Source organism: Aphelocoma coerulescens, chromosome 5 (genome assembly GCF_041296385.1).
Source record: "Aphelocoma coerulescens isolate FSJ_1873_10779 chromosome 5, UR_Acoe_1.0, whole genome shotgun sequence".
Lineage (NCBI taxonomy): Eukaryota > Metazoa > Chordata > Aves > Passeriformes > Corvidae > Aphelocoma > Aphelocoma coerulescens.
The window spans coordinates 3,541,604-3,569,404 of NC_091019.1; the positions used below are offsets into that span (position 1 = coordinate 3,541,604).

Consider the following 27,801-nt stretch of genomic DNA (forward strand, 5'->3'; position numbering starts at 1 on the left):
AGTTTCATGGGAAAGGAAAAAAAAAAAAGGAAGAAGAAGAAGAAGAAGAAAAAGAGACGTTCTTTGCATCATTAACTGCCTGTGTATAAATATACTGCTTTATCTCCTTTGTTTCTTCCTGTTGTATAAATAATTAAAAGCTTAACATCAAGGCATAGATCTTCTTACCCCAGAGAGCCATGAAGACTGAGAAGAAGACAGTTGCAGGGTTATCAAACAGATGACTCGCACGGGCAGTGGCACAAGCAGAGCTCATCTTCCAGTAACTGCACGTTTTGTCACACAAGGGACACATGGTGATGTTGTTTCTCTGGTCACACATCTCCATACTGCAATGAAGCCACAAGAGAAGGGAACAGCACGGTCAGGATGGCTCCAGCTTCGTGCTCTGGTCATCTGTTCTCCTCTGGACAGCAGCTGTTTCTGTAGGATCATTGGATCCCATCCTACACCGCTGCAGGGGCTGAAATCCTCACGTAAGGCTGTCTCCCCCCCTCCCTCCCTCCCGCCTTCCCCAGCTCTATTTCCATTCCAAGGAATAAGAGGGAACATTAAGAAAGGCATAAGGCTGTATGCTTTCTACTCTAAGATCTTACAGAATAAAATAAAATAAAAATAAAATAAAACAAAGCACTCTTGTTTTGAAATACAAACTACAGTGATAGATAAGGTACAAGGGAAGTGCTGAACATCAAGAGACTGGAGTTCAACCAATTTATCTCCTCTGTGCTCCATCTGTGAAATAGCAACAGTGACCCTCCCTTTGACTTTCTTCAACTGTTGGAAGCACTACAAAGCAATCTTAACGAACAAAAAAAAATTTAATCTATTTTTTGGTATCCATTATCTGCTTTGTTACTCAGGGCTGGTGCTCGTTGTACAAACCCTGTAATTTGCATCTCCAGCTGATGATACATGCAGGGCAAATAATGCAAAATCAGAGGGCTTTAAAAATGTTCTAATATGAAACTTGCTAAGAGATTAAAAGTAGGAGGACATCCAGATTTTGTTGATGTGATCACAGTAGCTTATTTGAGGGATGTGTATTCTTGATGCATCTCTCTGTCACACTATGCCCTCCTCAGCACTCTGTGCTGGGAAGCAGCAAACCCCCTCATTAGCAGAATTTTGCTGGTTTGTTTTAACATAATGATCTGAGTTAGGGAAAAAGAAACAACCACCTGAGCAACCGGCCAAGAATTATTTTTAGGACATCAATGCAAACTCCCCAAGTAATATTAGCAATAAATGCTAATGAGATAGAAATGAGCTGTTCTGTGCCCTTGGGAAAGCTCCATGGCTTACTGGAAGCTGAGATCAGTGGGGCCTGTGGAGGTGGATTAATTTTAAGCAGAGCTTCCAAAAGATAAAGCGTGAGGATGGAGGGTTTTAGGAGCACACACAGACAGACCTCAGGAACAGGGATTGGGGTGTCAGGATGTGGGTGGCACAGGGCAAGATGCAGGAACAAGAAACCACAATTTCAGCTGTGCTCAGCCTGGATATTACTGACAAAACATTTCTAAAGCAAAGCAACTTTGAGCTTCCAGTGCCCTCCAACAGCAGAATCTATTTATTCATCCATTTTACCTGGGTATATTCTCATCCACAGTTGCACAGCCATACAGGAAAACGATAATCCCTACAATTGAAGCTGGAATGAGCATTTGTGTATAAACTCCCAGCCAGGCAAAATATAGCCCGATCTTCTCTCCAAAGTATTTTCTGAAATACATTTAGAAAAAAAAGAAAAAGAAATGAGAGAGAGAGAGAGAGAGAAATGTTTCCTACTTCTTAAAATATAACGTGGCTAAAATTATGAATCGCATCTGGATTGGGCATGGAGAAAGGAAGATCTGATGACCTGTGGGAATTTTTTTCTTCTCAGAGGACTCTCTTTCTCATGATGCTTGGAGTCCATCCAGAGATACAGGCACCCTGAAAACTAGTTTGTCCCACTGGTCATTTTTTCCCCCCACTGTGTTTCTGCTGTGCAAATTGGTGTCTTTGGACCTTCTGTGAGTGAATCCTCTTAAAAAGGCACCTCATTTTCATCAGAGAGCCTCAGGTCTTATCATGAGCAAACAAAATTAATTGAAAATGTGTCCTCCGCAAGCTTTCACACGGTGTGGGCTATATCAGCACATTTTAACTCACAGAGAACTCCTTTTCTCCGAGTGAATTTCCCACTCTCTGGAATCCCCCGGGGGTGGCACTGAGGGCGGCATCCCCCAAGGGGCACGGGCACGAGCATCCCTGCAGAGCTTCACCTCTGCCCCGTGGCAACTCGACCCCAAGGGCTGAACTCTCACCTCACCAGGTCGATGGGCTGGTATTTATAAAACACTCCGTAGCTCGCCCACTCCTCACACAGCAGCTGGAAAACAGAAGGGCAAGGGAAAGGTGAGAGCTAAAGCACCAGTGGGTTCTCCTCGGGCGCTGCAGGGCCCACAGCTCCGGCCTCACCGCGTCGGGGTTTCAGCCCAAATCATGCCAACACACGCAGCCTGCATTAAGTATTAAAGGTCAATGTGATGGTTTGGCTTGCTCCAACAGAGTGATGAATTCCAGCACATTAAAAGGCTCCTCAGCAGCCAGACGGATGGACACCCACAGCAGAGACAGGGAGAGCAGTGCTGGCTCTGTGATCCGTAGGCCCAACCACCCTCTGGGGGAAGAACCTTCTCACATCCAACCTCAGCCTCCCCTGACACAACTTCAGGCCGTTTTGCTACACCAAATATATAATTCAGCATCCAGCAAGAGGTGCTGGGCTGAGGTGCCTCAAAAGCTGCATTTAAGATTTTTTTCAGCTTTAAACCACAAGAAGCCAATGGTCTCCACTCTTCCTTTTTGTCAGGATATGGGCCAAGGGAAACAATGATCCCCGTTACTGATTTGCAAAACTGAATCCCTCACAAAACCAGGTTCCTCTGAGACTGTCAACTTATCCTTTATTCTGTAAAATATATAAATAGTGCTTCTCAAACCTGATTTTTTTCCCTTATTCAATTCAGCCAACAGAGTGAACAAGAAATCAAACTCAATGGGGAACCAAGACTGAAACCAGTAGCAGTATAGGGAAGACAACAGGATTAATCTAGTTCCTAGACCAAACAGGATGTTATTCCCTGAACTCCAGGCTATTTTATCATGGGAAACTTGACAGATGTCAAACTCCTACATGTCTCCAGTGAAATGCAGTGGAGAAAAGAAGGGCAGACCAGAGCCATGCCCATTCCTCCTGCTCACATTTGATCAAAGAGAAGTCCCACAGCAAACAACGTTCCTAGAGCAATTTTGGAATTCTCCTGCCAAACCACTAACAGAGAATTTCCAAGCTGTACTTATACAAATGGCTTGGCTCATTAAAAAAAAACCAAACAAAAAACACCAAGAAACTTCTCAGCTTTTACAGAAATATGACGTCAAAAATATAAGTGGGCTGTGGGTTTTCCCCTCTGCAACCCAAAGTCATTAGCCATTAATAATTTCCTTACAACAGTAAGAGCAGGAACTGAAACTTAACAGCAGGCCTTTATTAAACAGCAACATTCTTGCAAACTTTATTTTTATTCTGCTTTAGGTTTCTTTCAACCACATTTTCCAAAAGTTTAAGGCCAACTGCCTGTGTCTTGGAGGCAATGATTTGGGACACCTCAACATGCACATGCAGCACTAGCTAAGCCCCTTTGTTTTATATATATATATATATTTTAAGATTTCATTTTAAAAACTAAGTTTATGGTGGAAATTAGATTCCTTTTCTGTGATCTAAGCTGGCCAGACGTATCAAGAAAACACTAAGCTGAGGAGGTTTTGCATCAGTGCCATGTTTTAGTTTAGTGCAACTCGAAACCAGATTTGTGTCTAAAGTACAAATGAATTATCTCATTTATCCTGACATTTATCAGCCTGATATTCAAAGCACAGCTTCAAAGACATGATTAGAGGAGATCAGCACACTAGACCTAAATATTTACTTCATTTCTAGGCCTCAAATCTTTAATTTTCTTGTTAAAAAAGGCACAGGCCAAGCCTAGCACTGGATAAGATTAAAGAAAGCTTCAAGAAACCAGAAGAGACATGCCAAAACACACCAAAAGATTACTTGATGGAACTGAAAGTCAAAAGCCAAGGTAAACACTTCCAAACACCCAATGAACTCGAGAAATTAATGAATTTGTGAGGTTTGAAGTAATAGCAATGAAGAAGATGACCTGGACTCTTTCAGAAAACATGGACTTACATGCTATTTTTAGTTGAGCGAAGTGTTGCTTAATAATGAAAAGACAGATGTGTGGTATTTTTAACACGAATCAATAGAGGGAGGGAAATAACATCCACTGCCTTTTGATGAGCCATTTGCACCTGAAGGACTAGCAGTCTGTCCATTTTGGGCACCTATTTTTATATATAAAGCCTGAAGCTCTTTAAATCTGCTCTTCCTACGACCTGAACGACCAGAGCATTTCTTTGGAGAAAAAAAAAAATAATGAAACAAACAGGGAAGGCAAAGTTTCAGGTCTGAAAGCCCAGCATATACAACACCCAAGTTCAGTAGCTCGTCCTGAGAGAACTGGTTGTCACCTCTCCACTTCAGTTTTTGTCTGATGCACCGACAAAAGCCACCCTTCTTTGGGGAAGTGTGATGGGGAGGATGCAGTAACTGAGCTTTGAATTTAAGAAATCAGCACTGCCACAAAGGCTGAAAAATTTGGCTTTTTTCCTCATACTTCCTTAGTATAAAGTAGTACTTCCCACTTCCTTAGGAAGAGTTCTTCCTTGGGAGAATTCCTGGTTTTATAACTTGTATTATTCCTTGTTTTAATAACTTGTTTCACCACAATGAACGTTATGTCTTTCACTATACAGACAATAAAACCCCAATTTCAAGCATTAACTTCAGCAGAAAGTGATGCAATGCCTCAGTGTGTACATCCACAGGGCAGCTTCTGGCTGCAGAGAACACATCAAACGTTGCTGAGGGCCTCTTATTCCCAATAAATATTCAATATTTATCTTTCCCCATCACTTTTATGCTTATGTTTTCAATTGCTGCTCCCTCCCACTCCTCCAATTCTGATCCTGAAGCAGGATTTATGCCCAATACAGACACCAGAAGATGGCTGAGCATATTCTCATCATTGGCCCGAAATGGCAACATCTGAACTTTGGGAGGAGTTACATGTCAGTATTCTTGCCAGTGTGGCATGAAATGTGTCATTACTGAGCTGGGTGCTTTATACATATCCACACTACTGGAAAGCACATTTTCTCTTAAACTGCTTGGAATTTAGTGTCTTTTTGCAGCATTTTCTGTGAGATTTTGGCAAAAACATCAGATTCCAACAGGTGACTCTTCAGGCTGGGACTCTTGTGAATATGTTAAACCCCTCCATGCATCAACTTACTTTTCTGTCATTGGGCTCCACGTTTTCACCTTCATAGTCACCCTTTAAAAAGAGAGAAAATCTGTGTCATCCAGCAGGTTGTGCCAAGAACTGCTCTGCATCCTGCATACCCACATCTCCCACTCACTTAATGCATCAAAACCAGAAAAAGCAATCTGTAAAATAACGCTGTATTTTAGGAGCCCATTTGTCACGGGGCACTTTGTCTTCTGTCGTTGGGCACATTAGGAAAGAGCAATAGTGTCTGTCATGGGGGAAAAGGAATGAATAAGTGATAAAGGTGGCCTAAAAATGTCAAGGGAAAGGATGCGGTGTTGCCGTGGTATTTGGGGTTCAGCTCAGTCCGCTGGAAAGAGAAGAAACCAGCTGAGAGAGCTGCTCCCTCTCCAGACTCTCCAAACACTCAGGGCTGATTAGAGCTGAGGTTTTCATTTGCAGCTATTTTTTGAGATGATAAAGGAGTAAACGAAGGCAATAAGTAACTTCTATCCAAGACTATCAGTAGCTGTCTAAAGATGTGAGGCAAGAACACGACGAGACGTTTATTCAACCTTTCTTTCTCGATTTCTACACGGCACTGCTGTAGTTTTTGAGAGCCCTGACATGTATGACAAACATCAGGCAGAAAAAGAGGCAGCTCTGCTCTTGGGTGCTCCAAGACAGAGCTCTCACAGTCCCACCTAAAACCAGTGTGAGTGTGGGGAGCAGAAAGCCAGGAAGACACACTTCACCCTCACATCCCAGGCCAGAAAATGGGCACCGGGCTCGGCAGCCCTTGGACACTCACACAGGCTGTACATGAGGAGGGAGCAGCATGACTGCCACATCCCCCTGACATCTGCCAAGCTTTTCTGTAGGCTAAGAGCATGTGTTTGTCAGTTCTAGTTGTACCCTGAACCTCTAAATCAGGACACCAGCACCCAGCTGTGTGCACCTCTGACAGGATGAGGGTCCCCACTCGGCTGTGAGTGCCACCAGAATCCCTGAGTTCTCACTGACCCTCTCAATGAGCACCACAGCTGAACACACTCTTGACATCTCACTGAGCTGCTCAGAAGCAGATTTCATCAGTAGGAAGGTCTGCAATCACATCCAGCCCCATGGAAAATGGGACTTCAGATCCTTGCTTATGGTTTTTGCTGGTTGCACAGACACACAGCGACCGACACCTCTGCAGGGTGAGGCCAAAGGAACCAGCTCCTTGGTGCCCTGGGAGTGAATGTGGTTCCTGGAATTGGTGCCAGAGACCTTGGGGGCAGAAGGTCAGGAAACAACAGAGGAATTTCATTTGCTAAAACACTGAAACAACTTTTCTGACGTTCAAATTTATGATCATCAGACAGAGAACAGAGGTGTGGAATTCCTTAAAAGAGAGCAGAGGGGTGGAAACAACCTGCAGAAGTTACTGCAGTCCTGACACAAGGGAGAAGGAAGTCAGTCATGTTTGGGATGATGCCACCAACACGTCACACACAAGGGATTTCTTGGTGACAGACAGCAGACGTGTAAAACACAGTGCGAGATCACTTACGTCATGCAGAGGATATGCAGCACTGTAAACTCCATTGGCAAGCAGGCTGGTGATCCCTTGAAAAATAAAGACATAATAGTTATTTATAATTTCAAGGTTAGACAGCCTCACTTCATCATCCTTCCTGGAGATTTCCCTCAAAATAACAGCCATTTGATCAGATAATGATTTTGCTGCCATCTCATTCCTTTCCAGGTAGTTTCATTTTTAATCATATAGGTTATTATACATGACTCATTTTATGAAATGGAGAACTGCAGAGAGCAAGAGGAAGTCATATATATTTGAGAATCAAGAATTAGAAGCCAATGACTTGAAATTAGTCATTAAAATAAATTACATTTTCTGAAAAGTCAGTTTGATTTAAAGGCAAGCCTGAAGATTTGAAAGTGTAGCAGAAGGCTGGATCACAAGGAGAATGTGGCTGGAATTGATGGCATAGGGGAACACACATCCACACGCATCACCCACGCAAAGTTTTGAATTCAGGTTTCAGATTGATCAGAGAAATTGTAGGGAAAGCCTTTGCGAAGACCTTGGCGTAATACTTACCATATTTACCACATTTTCGTCTTTTATTTAAAAGGGCAGTTTCCTTCTTTCTTCCCTCTCCTTTCCCTGTTTACACAGCCGTTTATTAGTGACATGCATGAGGCTGAAAGCAATTAGTGCTTCATCTATTAAATGTCTGTGGCACAAGGGACTGGGAGGAGTCCTGCCTTTCCCAGGGGTGGTGTCGCTCCTTAACCGGGGGTCAGAGGGAGGAGTTGGTGTGGAAGTTTGGAGGAGCACTGCACCATTCCCAAAGGTGGCTGGACCTGGACCTTTGGAGGGCTGTAGCTCATTAATTCCCTCATGTTCTTTCCTCCAGCAGCTGCTGGCTTTAATAGAGCTACTTCCAATTCTGTTCACCACGTCTGGAGGTGGCGTGTCGCCCATGAACACACATTTGGGGATGGAATGAACCAGTTTTGGGTGCTGAGTCAGAGCTAAGTCAAGCACTTGTCTTTGTGCAGGGCAACGGTGATTAATGCCAACTGAAAAAAAAAAAAAATATCTATAACTGGCCACTGGCGTTGGGGAGGATTTGAAAGGACTTAAAAAAAGAAAAGAAAAATGAGGTGTACAGTGGGCTCCATGCTGCCCATCAGTTCATGGCTAAGAAAAGAGTGGGAGACTGGATTTGAAGGAACAACGACTATGGACCTGGAACCAGCTCACTGTAGAGTAATTTTTGATTGCTCTTGAAACGAGGATTGTTCAAGTTCATTAACATTTTCGAGATACTAATCACCTGCTGCAGGAGCAGCTCCAGGAGTGCTCAGTATCTTGCGGTATCATTAATTTTCAAAGCCCTATTTAAGATTATACAGGTCTATGAATTGTCTGCAAATGTTTCCACACTCCTGGCAGAAACAACTGGTGAGCAGATAAATTATTTTCCCAGGGCTGTGAGAAGAGCTACATAGTCCCCTTCTTCAGATCTGGATTTAACAGTGAAGACAGATCCACATCTTCACAAATTTTCCTAATAAATAACAAAGGCTGCAGTGTTCCCCTGGGAAGCTGCCTTTTTCCTGCTGGGCAGCAGTGCTGCAGCATTATCTGTGTTTGTTTAAATCTGTTTGCCACCTCTGCTGGGTTGTAACCCAGCATTCCAGCCCTGGAACACAAAGGAGCTGATTGAGTTATGCTGGGCTGGCCTGATGGCATTTTCATTAGCAATATTGTGTGGCCTTGCCAGACTGAGGTAGAAGAACCATCCAGGAATCCCAACACTCTACCATCCATTAGTGCCTTCCCTATTCAACTGACCCCTACTGTGTTTCCCATTTTCTGGAGAAAAAAAAATACTCAACTGAGAAACCAATTCCAAGGGAAGAATTCAAACTGAGCTGTGTGACCTTCCCCTTTCAAGAGTCCAAAGACGTAATTTCCAGTGAAAATGATCCAGCACCAGACTCGGAAAGGGTCTTGAAAGTCACACAATAATTTGGATTTCCCATGCTACAGAGAACAGCACTTCTGTTAATACTGGCTGGCCACCAAATTTTAGTGTATATAAGGAGTCAACAATTGTGCATTGTGTGTTGCAACTTCGACACAAAAGGCAAAGCATGGAAATAATTTGTGGCGTAATTGTTCGTCTATTATTTGATGTCTTTCTAAGCAGCTGATGGGTCAATATTGAACAGAACTACCTGTAATTCAAGTTCCCATTGTTTTATTGAACTGCTTGAAGGCAAATAAACGCTGTAACAGATTTCAACAGTCACCAAACATTTTCTTCCATGTTCATGCACTTTTCTCGCTTTGTTTGGGAATTCACTCTTCCACCTTATTTGTTTGGATTTACAATTAACTATTTGTTAGCTTTGGTCTCAAAGTCAAGTGTATACCTGTGCATCATGAGATGTATAAAATAAAGTATATAACAGCTGAGCACGATCAGCTGCCAACAAATCTTTAAGGTGGCCTGATTTGCAGTTCATCTTTCTTATGAGTTTAATTCTTACAGCACAAACTCTGAGGCTGAAATCCTAAAACTCTTGCTCGTGGCAGTACAAACTTCACATCCCCTGACTTGCAGCACCTGTTCTGAGGGCTGAGGTGCCCAGTTCCAGTGCAAGCCTTGGCCCCTGGCTGTTCCATGGGGCTCATCTCAGTTCCACTCAGGATGGTCATCGGTCAAGACCATTTCACTCCAGTCACTGGAAAACCATGGCACCATAAAACATGGGGTTCCTGCTTGAAAGGAATGGGCCAAGCCACAGACTTCCACTGCAGCTGGAATTAATGGAAATACCCTCATGCATTTTAGGGAGTGTAGGACACAGAGCACATCTCATCTGCTGGTTTATGTCACCTTCCAGCCCTGCAGGGGCTATGTGCTCACTTACCATTTAATTTAGAGTCAAATCTATAAATTCACATTTGAAAAAATGTCAAACAGCTACATAAATTCCATTAAATTTCCAAATAAAACAATTACATCCACATACATCAAATTAGAGAGCAGGGGAAAAACCTAAACTCCACAGCCATTTATGACACGCAATTATTTTCAATACCTGAAAAAGACACTGATCTTAGAGCTAAATAAAGTTCCTTACCCATGCTATATTTTGCTTTGGTACACGTTGTTCTTTTCAATATTTCATAAACCTACAGAAGCAGAAGCAAAGAGAGGAAAGGGTTACTTCAGACACTGCCAGTGAAAAGCACGATCTTTTTGTGTACAGCTCAAATATTGGCCAAACCAAGATGTCGATGAAGTCATCATTCTTTAATAAAAGTCATGGTATTCAGGAGAGCAGGGCTCGGAGCTCTCCGTGCTGTGCTTTCTGTACAGGAGAGAAAAGCTTAGCTAAATAGTCAGCCACTGAGAGAATTGATGGGGGCAAACAGGGTTACATCTACCCCCTGGCGTAACAGAAATGCTATTTTTGCTCAAGTTAGCCACTGATCAAAGCTCAGGGGTGTTCTTCCACCTGGAGCAGCTCTTCCCTCGCCTCCGAGGGCGCAGGCTGGCTCCATCCCAAGGACCCGAGCAGAGCTCCGGGCTCACAGCGTGTACACAGCACGCAGCCGTTTATCAAACTGGCCTAACACAGGCTGACCTTAACATCTCTGAGCCTGCCTGACCCCAGTGGCAAAACAGATGTATTTATTTTGGGATTTATTGCATTTATTGTCGAGTAACCTTTGCACAGCTCAGCAGGCTGCCCGCGAGGTTCAGCTTTCGGCCGCTGCCGTGCAGCGATGCTCTGGGGCGAGGCAAGCAGGCAGCACAGGGAAACCTGGAGCAAAGGCACCTCCTGCCCACTGCCTGGCCTGTCCGGGGAGCTGGGGGCTGTTTCCCAGCTCCCTAATCCGTGTGCTAACTCGACTCTTGCTCAATTCATTGGAGGAAGCAAGTGAGGGCATCCAGGGCAAGTCCCACAGCTCGTCCGTCTGTCGTCTTGTAACCCCAGTGAGTTAAAGGGCTGTCACAGAGAGATTTCCAGTTATATAATTTTTTTTTATTTTCTTTTTTAATAACTAAAAGGTCTTTGGCTTAGTTTCTATTCATCAAAGACTCACGGGTAGTGACTAGATTCCTGTTCATTTTGCAGTAGGCGGGAGGGTCAATATTTGCACTGCGGTTCAAAAATACATATGAGAAAGGCAGGGGAGAACTTTAAGAAAGAAGAATACAAACAGCAGTGCACACAGAATAAAATGGTGTTGGGAAACATTCAATATGTTCTTCATTACTGGGTGATTTACAGGGATTTCACACAAAGCAGCACAGCAGCAGCACTATTGTTATATGCCCAGTGTTCCTCCAGTCGTTTAAAAAACCCCTATCCCTCCCTTTCCTCTCAGCCTCTGCTCTGAGCTCCCGTTTCAGTCCATTTTTCAGTCAGTCTTGCTCACCCTCTTGTCCCATGGAGCCATTTTGTCTTGCTGCCTTGCTCAGCCTGCCATGAAATTTAACTCTTTGTTTGTTAAGTTCCTTGCACTTACAAGGATTTTTTACCATACATCCGGACATATAAAAGAAAGCCTACAAACAAAACCCAGGCTTTTTTTTTTGGTTTCCCAATCTCAAGTTGAATGTTTTATTTGCAAATAAACTGAATCAATGTTTGCCTTTTCCTTCCCCGTTTCTGTGCTCCTGCATCTGCCTCCCCTGGTCCAGCTCACCTCACCCCCATAACTTGTGCTCACATCAAACCCCTGCACTTCAAGCTGGAGGGGAACTGCCCTGTGGAACACGCTGGAATTTCAGAGCAGGAAAGGGAAGTGGGATATCTCACACCCCTTATCACCACAGCAATGAAAGGCAGCTATGACTGGGATATAAGATCTTTTGGAAACCACTTGGCATCCCAAAAGGCTGATGTTAAAGATAAGATAAAAGCACACTGGCAGTCACATTCCAAGGCACCAGTTAGGAGCAGGGGAATGGGGCAAAGAGTCCCTGTTATCCTTTGAAGTGTGTTGCAGCCAGGGCTGCTTGGCACGGCCCCTTCCAGCTGCCCTGCATGTCACACGAGCTGGCCTTTCCATTCCTCCTTTGGTGGCTACAAATGAGGCTACACCTTCTTCCCCAGCTCTATTTTATGTTCTGGAAGTCAGATAAAAGCCATCAACCTCAACACTTTCAATACCATTACAGAGAATTTCCCCCCAAAACTATAAATAATATTCCCTGTGAATACCCGGCTGTTTCGTTGGAATTTGTCTCGGGATACTTCCCAGCATTTTGCAAGAAGAACAATGTACAGTTACAAAAAGTTAAACCAGTCATGGGTGCAGGCAGCTGGTGGGCAGAACCAGTGGTAACATCTAAATATTCCCAGCTGGTGATATCTCTACTAAGAAAATTACCTGTGAACTAGAAAGAAGATCCAAATTATTTTCCAAAAGGCAGCGACCTGTTAGCATCAAACACTACTCAGCACTAAGTCTGGAAGTGCTTTCTTTATAATTTCAGTACCTGATGGCACAGGAGATCCTTGGCATTTGGTTAAGAAAGATAAACTTGAACAGGCATTGTTCTAAAGCTGTTAACACCACGACTGAGGCAATATCCACCATAAATTATTTATAGGCAGAACTTACTATAGTGCTTCTCGTTTTACTGTCGAAGAAGGAATCTTTGTCAGACAAATCAAATCTGTTAAAAGATTAGAAGGAAGCCCATTAGGTCAGGAAAAGAAAAAAGTCAGTAATTTCCTGTTCTTGTTGACCCCTTCAATATTTTCATTTCTCCTGGGGATGTCTCAGAGCTCACATTAAAGAACAGCTTGTAAAAACCCTGTTAAAAAGCAAGTCCAACCCAACTCACACAGTTTAAAGAGGCTGCTTATACATTTCACTGGTTCCATGTCTTTATAGGTTTTTCAGCACAAAAGAGAATGTTGGTGCTCATTTAAGTTGAATCCCTGACCACTGCTGGCCTTGAATTTCCCCTCATAATCTTTAATTTTCCCTGTAAGGCTGCTGTTTTCTCCCTTATTCAGCAGAGACACAGGTGGTCTCACTGGAAAAGCCACCTGCAAACAGTCTGAGGCCCATCCATGTCTACACTCAGGAGCATCTTTTGGACCTTCTCTGAGCCTCCAGGAACACCCCACACTCAGCAAACACACAAACACATTTCCTGCAAGCCCAAGGCCAGGCCAAGATGTCACACACATTGACTGGCCCAGCCCCACCAGTGCTCTGCATCTCTGGATGAAGCACTAAAATCCCTGTGTGTGCAGGGAAGGGATCCTGCCCTGGGATTGTTGTTTGTTCCAGCTGGCACATCCATTAACATGGCCTTCAAAGTGACTCCTCTGGGATGCTGGCCAGGGAAGAGCAGCAGCAGAGCAATCCAGGGCAGGAGAAGCTTTGGCTGGGCTCTGCCTCATGATTTTTTCCCCTACACCCACATTTACAGCTGTTCTTGCTGATCTGGGATCGATGGCAAAGCCACCTCTGACTTCACAGCACTTCAAAGGCAAGGCCTGGTTGGCACTACCTGTGTCAGCTGCCCACACCAGATAAATTAAATTATTCTGAAATTCATCAACCCACATCTCTGCCTGCAAGTTTTACCAAGCATTATAAACCACACTATTATAAACCACATTATAAATCCCCTTTTGGCAGCCTGACAGATAAATTGTACAGTTATACAGATGTGCATTATGTGCTACAACACACAGAGATTTCTCTACAAAGACTCATTCCTCAACAACGAGCCCAAAACCCCCCCAAAAAGTACGTTTACTGCAAAATGGAAATATTCTTTGCAGCAATGCCCACCAAAGTGTTGGTATTCATGTCCCCATTCACCCCCTGGTGCCTGAGCTGCTCTCAGGGAGGCTGGAACCTGTGGACATGGATTTTTAGGGAAATTCACTTACAAGTGCTGCTTCTCTCTGGAGAAGGGGTAGGAGAGGCGCTTCACCGTCTGAGGTTTGTGTTCTGCTACTTTTGGCTGGATGGGCTCTGTTATTTTTTGAATTACAGAATTAATCTTTTTCAGGAGACCGTGGGTCTGGTTGATCTGATACATCTGAGGGGGCAAAGAGAGAAAAAAACCCCAAAAAACAGTTAAACTTCACTGCTTTTTGGTTATCCCTAGGTCAGAGTGGACTGCAAGGAATAAACCAGCAATTAGATAAATGTATCACAATAAACTATTGTGGAGTGGGGTTTACATTCTTGAAACCATCCAGAAAGACAGGGATGAGAAAGTCAAACCAAGGATTAAGGAACCACAGGATCGCAACAGACTTTTTTATTTAATTGTGCTTCTGATTAAAATCTCCTGGTAAGTGAGGCAATAATGGGGATTAATATGAAATCCAAACCAAAAGTGTGGTTTTAGTGTTGTAATAAATGATGCTGGGCTTGGAGACTGTCTCTTGCTCCATTATGAACTTCCCTGTGCAGTCTGGGACCTGCACTTAGTCTGTGTTTAAATATTAATCCATCTCTGAGCTGTGCTCACTGAGCAGGTAGCTATCGATCTATCTATCTATCCATCACGGGTGATTTAGAATTGATGAAAATACACTGTCATTCCTTTAATGATATTTCAAATATTCTGAGAGGTAATTTATTTTGTGGTAGAGTGGCCCCAGCTCCTGCAAACGTGACTGACTGTGTATAGGAGTAGTCACTAAACCCGGCGAGACAAATTCTTATCCTTGTGCTCATTTTTAGCAGTCTTCAGGTGAGAAAAAAGTGTCCAAAATGCACACACAAATGTCACCATCAATTGCAACCTCTTCTTTTAAAACACACTGAGGATGAAATCACTCTCATCATGTACAGACAGTGGCAGCAGCCAGAAATTCTTTATTTCCATTCCTCCTTTCACTTTTTCTCTCTGCTGCCCGAAGCAAGTACGTTTGTGACTTTCATTTTTGGTGCACATTAGTTAATTGTTTTTAAAGTGCTCGTGGAAAGAGAAGTCTGCATTTGCAAGGTGCTCTGAGAGGAACAAATGTTTAAACTATGCCTTCTTGAGGAAAACAAGAAGACCAGGACTGACCTTTTTTGTGGGCATCTTGAGCTTAAGGAATTCCGCCTCTCGACACAATACATTCCACGGTGCATGTATTTTTACAAATCCAATCCCATGGATTTTAGTCTTAACAGAAAAAAAAAAAAAAAAGCAGGGGAAAATGTTACTGATGAGAGGAAATTAAATATATTACCCCTTGTGATTCATACATATTTAAGGAACAAACAGTCCATCAGGGCCACCATGATAAATCTCATTTGTTTGAGAGAGTTGGTTTCTAACAACAGGACAATCACTGAACACCTCACTGTGCTGAGCTGCTATGGAACGTGACTCAAAAAACACTATTGTCTCCCAGAGCAATTACCACAAGGTTAAACAGATAAAAAATGTTTGGGAAATAAAAGCTGATGACTGTGGACACAAATACAGTCTGAGCTAGTTAAATTTGAAGCAGAGGCATGCAGCCAAAATGGTGTGATTTGGTGAGTGTGCTGTAATTGCTGAGAGAGCCCCTGCTGCCTCCTGAGAGCTGCTCACACCTCAGAGCAGCAGCCTCAGAATCAAATGTGAGTATCTCCATTAAAGCATTGTAATTAGGAAAACTGGCAGGAATAACTCCACAGAACAAAGAAAAAGGAGGATAGAAGTTAATGGCAACATTGGTGGTTTGCCTGCAGCCCAGTCATTCTCTGAGCTGCGTTCTAGAGGGCCGGACATGGATGTTTGCTCCTGGCACTCCCACATACGCCCATGTTTGCTCCCCCTGGAGCAACCGTTCCAAAGGCACTGGACAAACAATTTCCAACCAGGAGGCATTCAGCAAACAGAAGAGAAATGAACTTTAATGAATCTTTCTAATCTTGCTGCTGCAATTCAGTTATTACAAGAACTAGTTTTCACACAGCTATATCCTCACCGGCTTTCTAGAAACTGGTTACTCAGAGGACCATGGAATGGTTTGGGTTGGAAGGGATCTTAGGGATCATCCAGTTCCAACACTCCTGCCATGGACAGGCCAGGCTGCCCCAAGCCTTGTCCAACCTGGCCTTGTTTTAATCAATTATTTGTGGACATTGAGCTGCTGACCGCAATTCTTTGTGTGTGACCATCCAGCCATTTCACTGAAGAGCGCTTAAGTGATTTATTAAACACCATCTGTTTAAGAAGCCTTTGCTCTTTTGGAATCAGTGAGGTCTCCAAAGCAGCTTTGTGGCTTTTCAGGCCCAACTGACTGCAGATCTTTCCCCCTGCATGGATGTGCTGGATGTGGAAGCTGATGTAAATCCCCGAGTCTTGCTTTCATCTCTAGACTTTCCTCATGTGGTTTGGTGTCTTGCACTGAAAGGACAGGGTTCCCTCTCTTTTACAGTGTCCTGGCTTGACCCCTGTGCCCTTCTGCATCATTTGAAATCATATTACATGTCATAGGTGAAACCTCCCATCTGGCAAAGGGTTTAAATGTCCATGACTTGACACCTGCCAGCTCCCAGTTTCTTACAGGAACCTGCAAGCTGGACAGAAAGCCAGTCTAATTTTCATTGGGAGACAGAGCAGGGAAAGGTTTTGGGGTTTTGTTGCATTGTACCATGTTAAATATATATATGACATACACATAATATATAAAAGATATAAATGTCTGTAATTTGTGAGGAATAGGTGACAGATTTATTTTTTAGCAGGCTGTTCCCAGGTTGAAATGTTTACCTCAGCTTTTGGATCCTGTAAATAAAACCAGCATAAATGTTTACCCTCTCTCTCAGGAGTCTGAGGCACATTGGTTGGGTCAGATAATTGTAGCAGCTTTCTTTGAAATTAATACTGCTGTGTCTATTTCTGCTAATCACACACTGGCAGCACTTCACATACATCATTTTTTACACTGGCTAATGGGCTTTTAATAGAATATCCTGTTTTCAGGGTGCAGGTGGAAGACGTTACAAGCTGTACTGTTCACATCTAAGAATGGAAAGAGCAAACTGTAAGGCAGACCCACGTGCCCCAGCAGGAGCGTGGACCAGAGCCTCCTGAACAAATTTAATTCTCCTCGAGCCTATATTGAGGAATAAAGATGATGCTGCCTTTATCAGATTTTTTTTTTTTTCCTCAGAACTGGAATTACCAGGGGATCCAAATCACTGCATACTGTAAACCCACCAAACTGGGATCAGTGTTCAGAGCAATTTAAGCCTCACTTCCAGATAGCACGACACAGCTGTGTTGCAATGGTGGATGTGCCACAAATCCTGGCCAAGAAAAGCCAGGAACTTCACCTCAGTGGGGCATTTACAATACCTTGCCACACTCCTGTGCAGCCAACTAAATCACTGGGTGAGGATGGCACTGACTGCCAGAACTGCAATCAAATCCTGCAAGAGCTGAGCTTGTGCAACCTTGATCAGAGCCAGGTTCGCAGGGACGGCTCAGCACCACCCAGGACCTGGCCACCAATTACCCTCTCTATCTTTAACCCTTTTAAATGGATCCTTACATCTTCATCACGTTCCAGCTCCAGCCCAGCCTCCACGAGGTTCCCTTCATACTCCTCCCTGCGGAACCTCTTGTCATCTTCGTGGTAATCCATGTGAGTCTCACTCTCCCCCATCTCCAGCTGCACGCCCTTCCCTGGAAGGGGCTGGTCCTGCTTGCTGCTTCGGACACTGGCATCATTCTGCTGAGTTCTCCTGGCCAGAGTCCTCCCGGCCGAGGACTTCTTGTAGTGGTAAACCAGGATGTAGTCCACTTTCCTCTTGCCATCTCTGAAGTAGAGCCCGTATTTGCAGTCAGCATCCGGATTTTTGGATAGGGAATTTAATAACTGGAAGTGGGGAATGGGGGTGTGGAGAGAAGGAGAGAGAAAAATAATGAGTGCACACCCCAGCACAAGCACCAGACAGACCATCCTCTCCTCTCCAAGCTCCTTTTGCCTGGAGCACACGATGCCCTCTCTGCAGACAGGCAGCAGGTGGGAGGAGTCCCCCCATGCTACTTACTCCAAAAATTTTTGCAAGTTAACACCTTTAATTTTACTGATAGCCAGCTGGGGTTTTATTGGCCAGGAATAAATAGATTAAATGTCTGGGATTTAATCTAATCAGCAGCACACTGGTTCATAAGTCAGCTACTTGGTGGGTTTGATCTTCTCCTTCGGGGGTTAATCGCCACTAAGATCGTCTGTCCTTTTCCACCCATGACATCTGCAATGTTGTAATTCTGACAAATAGATTAATATCGTGTGGAAACATTTCTCACTTCTCTTATCTATCATTGCAAGTCTGTATCATCTGAGAAAGAGATCATCTTAGATACAGACTGAAGGGAGCCAGCTGGTCCTGCGGCACGGCCAAAAACGCGCATGGAAAGTAGCCAGGGAAGTGGGGTCACTGCTTATTGAGTTCACCACTTCTTTTTCCCACTTATAAAACCCATGTCACTATGCAATCTGATGGTGGCAATGGCTTTATTCCCAGCCTGAGTTAATGCTGGGTAAGTGTTGCAAGATACATGAAAGGTAAGACTCAAACCACAATTTCATTTCCAAGCATTTATCTGAAAACTGCACAGGCCAAGTGTAGAAACAAACAAGCAAGCAAACAAAAAGGTACTAACAATTAATTTATTTCTACTTGTATAACACTTCTCATGCATAATCCACAATTCTACCCTTGGAGATCCACATACTATTCAAAAAAAAAAAAAAAAAAAGGAAAGAAAATTCACTAGTTACTGGCCTTTCCTCATCACAAGAGTGGCTTTTCAGCAACCAGGGAAATTTTCTGGCTTTTAAGTTTATAGAAGAATGTCCATCCTCCATGAAAGGAAAAGGACTTGTGCTCCAAAAGAGAGCAAGAGGCCATCAGTTGCAAAATGCTACCATCTGTTTGGGATGTGCACACCTGCTTACTTCATACACATAACAGGGAATGTGAGTTATTTTAGATAGCCTTTGCTTCTCTCTCCTTTAGGATCTCGCCCCTCTTTCCCATTTAACCTAAACCCTTTGCACCAAGTTAATAAATATATAATAAAATAGTACAGCATTTGGTGCCACCTTGGAGTTCACTCTTTGTCCTCTTGCCTCTATTTCCTGTTCCATGAAAACAGGGAAGGTTATTTAGCCATGCCAAACTCTTCAGGGCACAGGCTGCTCACGTTTGTGCCCTATCTAGATATTCTCATTTAGTTCTTAAGCATAACTTTGATGTAAAATACCATTGATAACTCTTACTTTCCAATTGCTTTGTGATTAATGGCACGTACCTGTGAATTCAGAACATTTTTTTCAAAGCAAGCTGACAGCTGCTTGTGGCAGGCAACTCACTTATGCAAATTTCTACAGAAACAAAACATTAACAAATGGCAACTAACTGTATTGTGTTTAATTTTTCTTTAAGATGTGTCAATCTTACTAATTAATTAAACAGCAGCTTCTGAAAAACCTGGCTGAACCACCACTATGGCTACTAAAGCCTCAACAGATTCATTAATATGTGAGAATAGCTATAACCCACTGCAAACAGGAAGCAGCCGAAAAAATTGGTTCTGTTTTAAAGAAATTAATGGTCAGGTTATTTTAAGGATGGGGTATAAATGCTGAAAGGTACTCATGGGCCCCCTGTTCTCTTGCAGTGCTGCTGTGCTTAAATGGAGTTGCATTGACTTAGGCCATGTCCCTTCAGCTGTGAATGAGACAGAGAAAAGACATTTCAGTTTCACCACAGCAGGAGATTTTAACACCCTGACAGAATCATTCCTCCATGCTCCATCCTAATTTTAAGCACAAGCACAATAAATCACATGCTGCTTTTTCAGGTTCCTCTTTCCCCAGGGAATCTGTTGTATAGACCACTCCACCTTAATAAACTTGTTTTTATGTTGGTTATTACATAACCAACTCGTAATCACACTGGGTATTCATATTACTGACTTCCTCTAAAATCTGTGTTAAGGAATTTTACCAAGGAGCAGTAAATGACACTGGAAATCTGATCTCTGTTGTGTGCTGGAGAGGATCAGTTTAATATTACCTATGTCAACAATGGCTTTTGCATGAAATTTTAGGCATTCTCTTCTGTTCTCCTCTGCACTGGTAAGATGTGAAGGTTGGCATAGCCTTGTTGCCAGATTCCTTACTCTGAGAAGAGTCAGCCCCTTTTTATGCTCCAGGTTCCCTTTCTCACCCAGCCGAGAACAACCCCCAGCACACCAGCAGGGACAGTGCCTGGTGGCAATCCTTCCCAGCACCTTGGGAAAACAGAGGGAGGGGATTTCAGAGCATCCTGGGAGTGGAAAGGATGAGAAATGAGCTGAGGGGTGAAGAGCAGCGTGCCTGTTCTGGCCCTGCAGGCCCGTGATTACTCACGGTGCTCTCGTGCTGGTCATAGCCGATGTCCTCGATCGCTCGGATGTTGATGATGTGGATGCCCTTCTCCTCAGCAGGTAGGCAGGAGTATTTCTTGTTCACCCTCATTCCTGTCTCCACTGGAGCCTCGCTGAGATCTTCTGGCAGAAAATCCACCCCATGAAACTCGCTGTCTGCATCTGAGAAGAAAGGGAACAATTTTATCAAGACACTTTAATCCCAACACTTGCTCCTCCCAGAGCCACCCAAAAGCTGAAATGTATCCCGTGCCTGCCTTCTCCTGCCAATGAGCCTTGGGCAGGGCTCCCACCCCTTCTCCCTGCCTCCCTTCTCAGCTTTCCTCAGCCCTCTTCAGCCCTACCTGGGTATCCTCCTCCTCCAGAGGAAGAGTGCTCAGTTAACTTTTATCCTGCACTGGTGTCTCAGGATGTTTTCACTCTGTGGGCTCATGGAATGATTGTATTTCTTTGCAAGAGAAGGAAAAAAGCAGGGGGAAAGAGGAAAACTGCTGGTGAGGATAGGTGCCACGGTTCTTTCCCCTTCTCAGAAAGCGTTTTCTCCTTTAACTTGTTCGTGCTGAAGAACTAAGTCAAGGGTTTCCCCTCAAGTACCTACATCCTGCATCTGATTTACTGAACCATTCTTATTTAAGCAGTTTTGAGAATCTGGGGGGTTCTCCCTCTCAAACTGCTTCTGATGAAGACAGAACTGTTTCCACTCACTGTTTAAGTACACAGGCTAAAGGATTTAATATAAAAGTTTCATTACGAACGGAGTGACCAGATAAGGGACAGAATGCAAACTGTTGTTTGCATATGGGCACTTATGCAAGCAATAGGAGGAAAAGTGTTCCACGATTTTATTAATTTTGACATTGAAATACAATACTGCAACATTGTACCCTTTTTTTTTTAACCACACAGGAGCAGGGCTTGCTTGTCCGAAGAGTGAAGATAAAGCAAGTATTATAGAGGTTATGGATACTAAATAAGCTCTCCCAAACAACAAAAACATGCAACCAAGTTCCCTGTCTGGGTCTGGCTGAAGTTCAGGGATAATGTTGAGGAAAGAAACAAGGAAAATCTCACTCCCCAGCAAGTTTGCAGATGATGTGAAACTGAGGAGAAGGATTGATAAGCTGGAGGGCAAGGCTGCCACTTCAAGGGGTCTTGATAGGCTGGAAAAATGCAAACCCAAAGAAGATAGGAAGGCAAATGAGGGGTTCCCATTCCTGCCTTCACCTACCAGCTGAGTAGGTAGAGACACAGCAGGACCGGATTTGATGCCTTAGGTTTCAACTTTCATATTTTTTATTTCTTTGGCACCCCAGAAAGAACTGATGCCTTGAGAGGCCACCTAAAAAAAGAGACTGGACAAGAACAAGGGAATAAAGGTGGGTATTTATTTGAAAGGCCTTCAGAGGTACCCCTGGGAGCCAGAGGCCACTGCCAAGAGGGACCCCAAGATGGACAGCAGGTCATGAGTTCTTCACACCTTTATAGGTTTGGTTCATTTGCATATCAGGGTTAATGCTCCAATTAAAGCTTCAGTTCTATGATGTATTCCCCCTCATCTTACACCCCCTTAGAGATTTTTGGTTTATACTTTTTGGGCCTAGGACAGTCTGGGTGTCCTTGGAGAGCAGGCCTGGAGAGGCTTTGTTATGTTTAACCTAGCACGAGAGAGCAGAAGTGAACAGCTACAAGGAACTTCAGAGTCACACACTGGGCAGTGCAGGATTTGAAAAATATAAAAGTTAAAACCTAAGGCATCAGATTCTTCTCACAGGTGCATGAGAAAAGGGTGGGGGCTACAGACACAAGTTGCAACGAGGGAGATTATGACCAAACATTAAAAAAAAAAAATCTCAGTTCTCTAACAACAAGAGTGATCACACGATGGGGGAGGAAACCAGTGAAGCTACAAATCTCCATCCATCCCTGGAGAAGGTCAGAGCTTGACCACACCTGGCCTCAAGCAACCTCACCCAATGTGAGTGTTGGGAGGGCACTGCACTAATCCCTGCACTTGAGATCAGGCTCTTGGCAGGGACGAGGCAGGAGCCAGCACGGACAGCAACCCGCAGCAGGCAGAGGAGGAAGATGCAAGCGAAGCCCTGGCACATCTCCTGAGCTTATCAGACAGAGAAAGGTAAACATTACTGTTATGAAAGCCATGCTGCTGTGGAATTTGCAGTTGTGCTTCTCTGGAACTTGCCGACGCCACGAGCCTGCTGCTCATTTCAGTTCTGGGCCATCTGCTGCCCCAAGCTGCTTTCAGAGGAACTCCAGTGCTCATTAACATCATCACCTTACAGTAAAACCTGGGCAGCACGCACCTTTGCATATTCATGTGCACAGCATCGAACACCCACACCTTTGCAGATCTGGGCTGCTCTCCTTGGCTTTCCTTCAAACCTCCCCAATAACTCTCACCAGAACAGACACCACTCGTGAGATCTCGGGGCAGCACCACCAAACTCAGCGAGCTGCTTGAACAGCAATTTGTAACAGTTAAAGAGGATATTTTGGGGGTCATACAGAGGATGCAGCCAAAAATCTGCTGGCTCGTGGCAGCAGCTGGAGTGTTTGTAGTAATTCCCTACCTATGTGTGGTCTCTTTTTCCCAGCACGCAGACACACACGGGCAGGCTCCCTGAACAAGGGCAATTGAAGTAAGTGTGGTCAGCTGCTGTATCCTCTGTACTCAAGCCTTTATTCTGTGGCTGCAAAATACTCATAAAATAATACCACTTCTAGAACTTCATAAGCATAACCAACCTGCATTTTTATTCGGAAGGAGGCCAGAAACAACTTTGTAGGAACAGTGGATTAAGTGCTGTAAAAGTCCTCTCCTTTTTTCCCCTCTTTTTCACACGTGTACTAAGTAAAGCCCAGTTACGTCAGCATTTTGCAGAGGGTATTAGAAGAGAAGCACCTTTTACTGACTGTGAAGCTGAATAATGGACCTGTGAACTGAAAAGTGCTGGTTTAGGGACAGAATAGGCTCCGAGGAGAAAAACACAAGCTTCATTGAGCCCAAAGGACTTCCCTGTGCTCTGGGGCTGCACTTCCAAGCAGTGTTTGTGAAGTCCCAGCACAGAGCAAGGAGACCTGCTCAGATGATTCAGCACCATTGTGCAAGCCCAAACAATCCCCCCCCCCCTCCCCCGAGACAAGCAGATATTTACATTTGTGTTTACACATCAGTAGCCTGGCAATATTGGAAAGAACAAGTGCTTCAGGTAGGCAGTGAATCATACCATTTTGGTTTATTATGACCATACTGGAAAATACTTGAATTGTGAGAGCTTTCTTGATATAATCTTAATTACACCAGATTTGATTTCTGCACTTAAGGATGATGTCGGGATTTAATACCAAGTAAAGCCATCCAAACCACTCTGGTAATTACAAACACCCAGGGATTACAACCAATTCACTTGTGCTGATTTGGCAGAGGTCAAAGCCTTCTGTTCCAGAACACAAAACCGCTTTTTTACATGGAGTAGAGCATTTTGAAGACTTAAAACCATGAATATTTTATGTTAATCGTATTAAACAAGGACAATAATTTAATCACAAAATAAATTCATGTTCAGAATTATTTATGGCAAGATAGCAGAGGTAAGGTGAGGCGTGCAAAGAGCAGTAATGTCCTAATTCAGCTCGTCTGACATCCTAATCTCTTTGCTGGGAACTGAAAGAGGAGAGCATTGTGAAAACTGCTGGCTTTGCTGCCTTCTAATGCTGACTAACCCACTCTCTTCTATTTATTAAGCAGAAGACACTACAACAAAGATTTGAAGAAGCACTCAATGTGTGTCAACACAGCCATAAAACCAATCCACCCTTTCTCCTCTGCATCCACAGCTGATGTTGTTCAAAACCCCACTGATTTAGAGTCAGCAGAAGTCCCTAATATTCCTGGGACACGGAGTCAAACCCATGCTTGAGGCTCTCATTCTGAACAATATGGGAGACAAGACTGAACTAACAAAAAGAAATCCCTCAAACTCGAAACCACTTCCTCCCCTGTTCAAATTTCAGTCGCAGCTGTTAAAATTCCCAACCTCATCTTGCAAAAATTAACACTAATTAATTAATGACAGCTTTTCCACCACTGAAATTTGGCACGCTGTGCTGTAACCTTCCCTCACTCAGACAATGCTTCTTCATTGGATGTTGAAGACCAGGTGAACCAGAACCAAAAACCTGCTGTGGAAGCCGATGTATTTCCTCCATGATTCAATCAGCCATTAACATTATAATCATAATCATGCATAGCCACTGAATATTCCCCAGCAAAAATTATTTTTATCATTAAAATGAATTTAAAAATTGCACTCACACAACCCAACTCTTAGAGAAACACCCTGCACTAGTTCTAAAATGAGCATCATCAAGTCAGCACGAGTATATCTAAACAAATGAACAGCTATTTCCCTGCTGAACCTGAAACCAGTAATGTCACTGAAACTGCCTGCCCTTGTTTTGTTTTTCTTTTTTCTTGTTTCCTCTTCTTTTCCTTTTTAGGGAGTATGTTTAAGAAAGTGGGAGAACAAAAAAAAGTCACAAAGACCTCTGAGTTAGCTGTCCCAGCTGTTCCCAAAAGGGAAGCAGCAGGAGAGTTACAAGACCATGTGATTCAAGGCTTCTAAATGTCCACGCCCTTATCTTTTTTCTTTATAAAAACCAGGATAGAATCCAGAATGAAAAGTTAAGAATCATGCAGGTAATGAGGATGTGTATAAAGAAAACCATGCACACACACACATATTTATACATATTCTAAAAGAAACACACACAATCCGTAGGTAAAGGTTGATTATTTGTTTATAATATGCTCTTTCTGCAGAAAAAAAACCGGTGGCGCGTGCAATATGTTGGATAACTTTTGGGTTTAAGCTCTTGAATAAAAAGTTTGATAAGATACTGAGACAAAACGCCTTCAGTGGGGCTTTGCTTGCTACATATTGCCCCCTAGCAGCAGGATCCTCCTTCAGCACGTTCTCACCCAGTTCTCCACCTCCCGTATCCCCCAAATTCCAAGTTAGAGGTTAATCCTAAGAAGCAAAAAAGTCATCCTCACAAGTGACTCGCCTATCGCTTCCCCTTTTTCTTGCCCCACCTCCTGATATACTCCAAGGCCGTCAGATTTGGAGGCCAAAACCCCCGGACAAACAAGGCAAGTGCCGGGCAGGCTCAGAGTGCCACCCCAGCAGCAGCAGGTCTCGTTCCCGACCAGCGGGTCATTCCTGCTGGCCCGAGGAGCCGTGCCCGGGAATGCCAGCGAGGATGCTGGAATGCCAGCGAGGATACCCGCTGCTGGCAAGGAGGACAGTTCTTTTTTTGGGATGCTGACACCTGTTTACGAGGCACTGGCCCCAGACCAGCAGCCGGGACAGGAGCTGTGGCGCTCTCCAAGGAACACCCACACACGTCCTGAACTTTTGTTCTGCCCAAAGTCCTGACACCAGGTGCTGATCAGAGCCACATCTGGGACCATTTGATGTAAATTTCCCTCGCCTCTCCAGCTGTGAGCAGCCAGATGTTGCCTGGAGCTGCGCTGCTTCTGGAGAGGCAGCAGGTTTCACTCTACCACCCACGGGCTGCTGGAAAAGGCAGCCCACCTCCCCGGGGCAAATCTAACACCTCTAGGGATGCTGATACCTCCTGTCCATCCATCTGCAGAAAGGTCACTCCCTACCTCTTTCATCTTCTCCAGCACCACGCTAAGTAAGACACACTGGAACCCACCCATCTCCTCTGCTTTTCCATTTATTTTAAAACTTGTAGCCAAGGTCTGTGGTGGTTATTACCTTAATGAATCAAACATGATGTTATGACCCAATCCACTAAAAGAAAGAAAAGCTCGAACAGTGAAATAAATCTTGGATTCCATGGACAGTTTCCTTTGCAGACTGGAAATACTTTCAAAGCAGGATGGCCTTGATGTACCTGGTGCTGACAACTCACACTGAAGGGCAGAGCCCATTCAGACACTCTTGTGTCCGGTGCTTGGGAGTCACACGGGTGGAAAAACTTCAGCTCCTGGTAGGATTATGTGGATGATCAGCTGGCTTAGCTCTGTTCCTCACTACTGAGAATGGTGGGGCTCTGCAGTGGGGCTGCAGCTTTCCTGGAAGGCTGTCTACAGCTTTAAAGTTATTGATCTATTATTATCATCAACATTCTCAAAGCAGGTTAGAAGGACACACACAGCTATGACATCATTTTTTATTCCTGCCCATCTATTTTTGTTTTTAAAGATTAATTTACCCTGTTTGCAGGATACAGCCCTGGGCTTGAACATGTCTGATCTGACAGAAGCCTTGTGAAATGTAAAAACAAAGAGCAAAACCACCTAAAACCTGTAAAGATAATGAACATTTTGATTGAAATAGCATTTTCAACAGCATGCAAAGGACCAGAAAATACAAATTCTACCATAACACTGTTGCCTGTTTATTAGACCCCATCAAAGCTCACATTTTATAAAAACACATAAAGCCTCTCCCCATCCCAAGGCAAATTTCACTTTTTTCCCCACAACTACCAACAACTATTTAATGCTCTATTAAGTAAATCTGCTTTCATACATATTTCTAACACACCTAAATTAAGCACTCCTCTTCTGCCAGACATCAGAAAAATATTATTTGCTTCTGTTGCTATTGCACAAAAATCAGCACTAAAACTCTGCTCAAGGCTATGGTGGAAACAAAACTAGATTTGGGAGAGCCACTGAATCCATGCTTTGTGAATCGTGTTAATTATGCTTTGAAGGTTTATGATGCTCATTATTTTTGTTTGTGTGGTCCAAGGGAAGGCAGCTTTTATCAATGGGAGCAGTAAGATGAAAGGAAAAAAAATACTAAAAAAGAGATTATGGTGAGAGAATTTATGTTTATTGGGTCAGTGGATACCTAAACTCTCACCAGAGTCTAGATACAAGAGATACTTAGATACACTTAAAATATGATGTTTTGTTTTACCAGGCTGCAACAAAAGGCTCTTTATAGCAAACATGTGGAAATGAGGATCCAAAAATTACCAGTTTTACTCTAAAATCTCAGTCACGGACTGCAGCCTGGGGCTGAGGCCATGGCACACGTGCTGACTGGCAGAGCTGCTCTTTATCCCTGAGGTTTCCCATTTAAAGTCCTAATCTTGAGACATTTGCACTCGTGTTTACATTTCCATGCAAAGCCACGAGGGCATTTGGGCTGTGTAAACCCAGTCATGGATGCCTTGGAAGGCTTTGCTCACCTGATAAAGAGGGTTTGGGCCACAGCAGCACATTCAGGAGCTGCTTTTCTACATTTGAGCTGAGAGAGGCGGTCACTGGGGCTGGGTTTTGCAGGGCAGAGCTCCACCCTATTTATATATGTTTTTTGGGTGTGCCCAGGCAGGTGGAGCTGATGTGGTGGGGAGATGGGGGTGGGTGATATCCAGCTCTTGCTCCTTGAGGAAATCCAACC

At 43.8% G+C, this 27,801-nt stretch overlaps 1 protein-coding gene across 8 annotated transcripts in view; it reads right to left on the reverse strand.

Moving 5' to 3' along the window:
* Window positions 1-27,801, reverse strand: part of ANO1 (anoctamin 1) — a 72,714-nt gene that overhangs the window by 20,010 nt on the left and 24,903 nt on the right. For 4 of the 8 annotated variants that reach the window (XM_069016409.1, XM_069016412.1, XM_069016406.1 and 1 more), the window contains exons 2-13: window positions 20,319-20,497; window positions 17,448-17,774; window positions 14,984-15,082; window positions 13,848-13,999; window positions 12,556-12,610; window positions 10,059-10,110; window positions 7,498-7,563; window positions 6,946-7,001; window positions 5,415-5,456; window positions 2,313-2,377; window positions 1,591-1,725; window positions 169-329 (exon numbers count right to left, since the gene is read on the reverse strand). In XM_069016409.1, the coding sequence (XP_068872510.1) occupies window positions 169-329; window positions 1,591-1,725; window positions 2,313-2,377; window positions 5,415-5,456; window positions 6,946-7,001; window positions 7,498-7,563; window positions 10,059-10,110; window positions 12,556-12,610; window positions 13,848-13,999; window positions 14,984-15,082; window positions 17,448-17,774; window positions 20,319-20,426 (1,318 nt within the window). In that variant the 5' untranslated portion in view covers window positions 20,427-20,497. Of the gene's footprint in view, window positions 1-168; window positions 330-1,590; window positions 1,726-2,312; window positions 2,378-5,414; window positions 5,457-6,945; window positions 7,002-7,497; window positions 7,564-10,058; window positions 10,111-12,555; window positions 12,611-13,847; window positions 14,000-14,983; window positions 15,083-17,447; window positions 17,775-20,318; window positions 20,498-23,098; window positions 23,120-27,589; window positions 27,609-27,801 lie in introns of those variants that run through there. The other 4 variants (XM_069016408.1, XM_069016407.1, XM_069016410.1 and 1 more) reach the window with 3 other exon arrangements.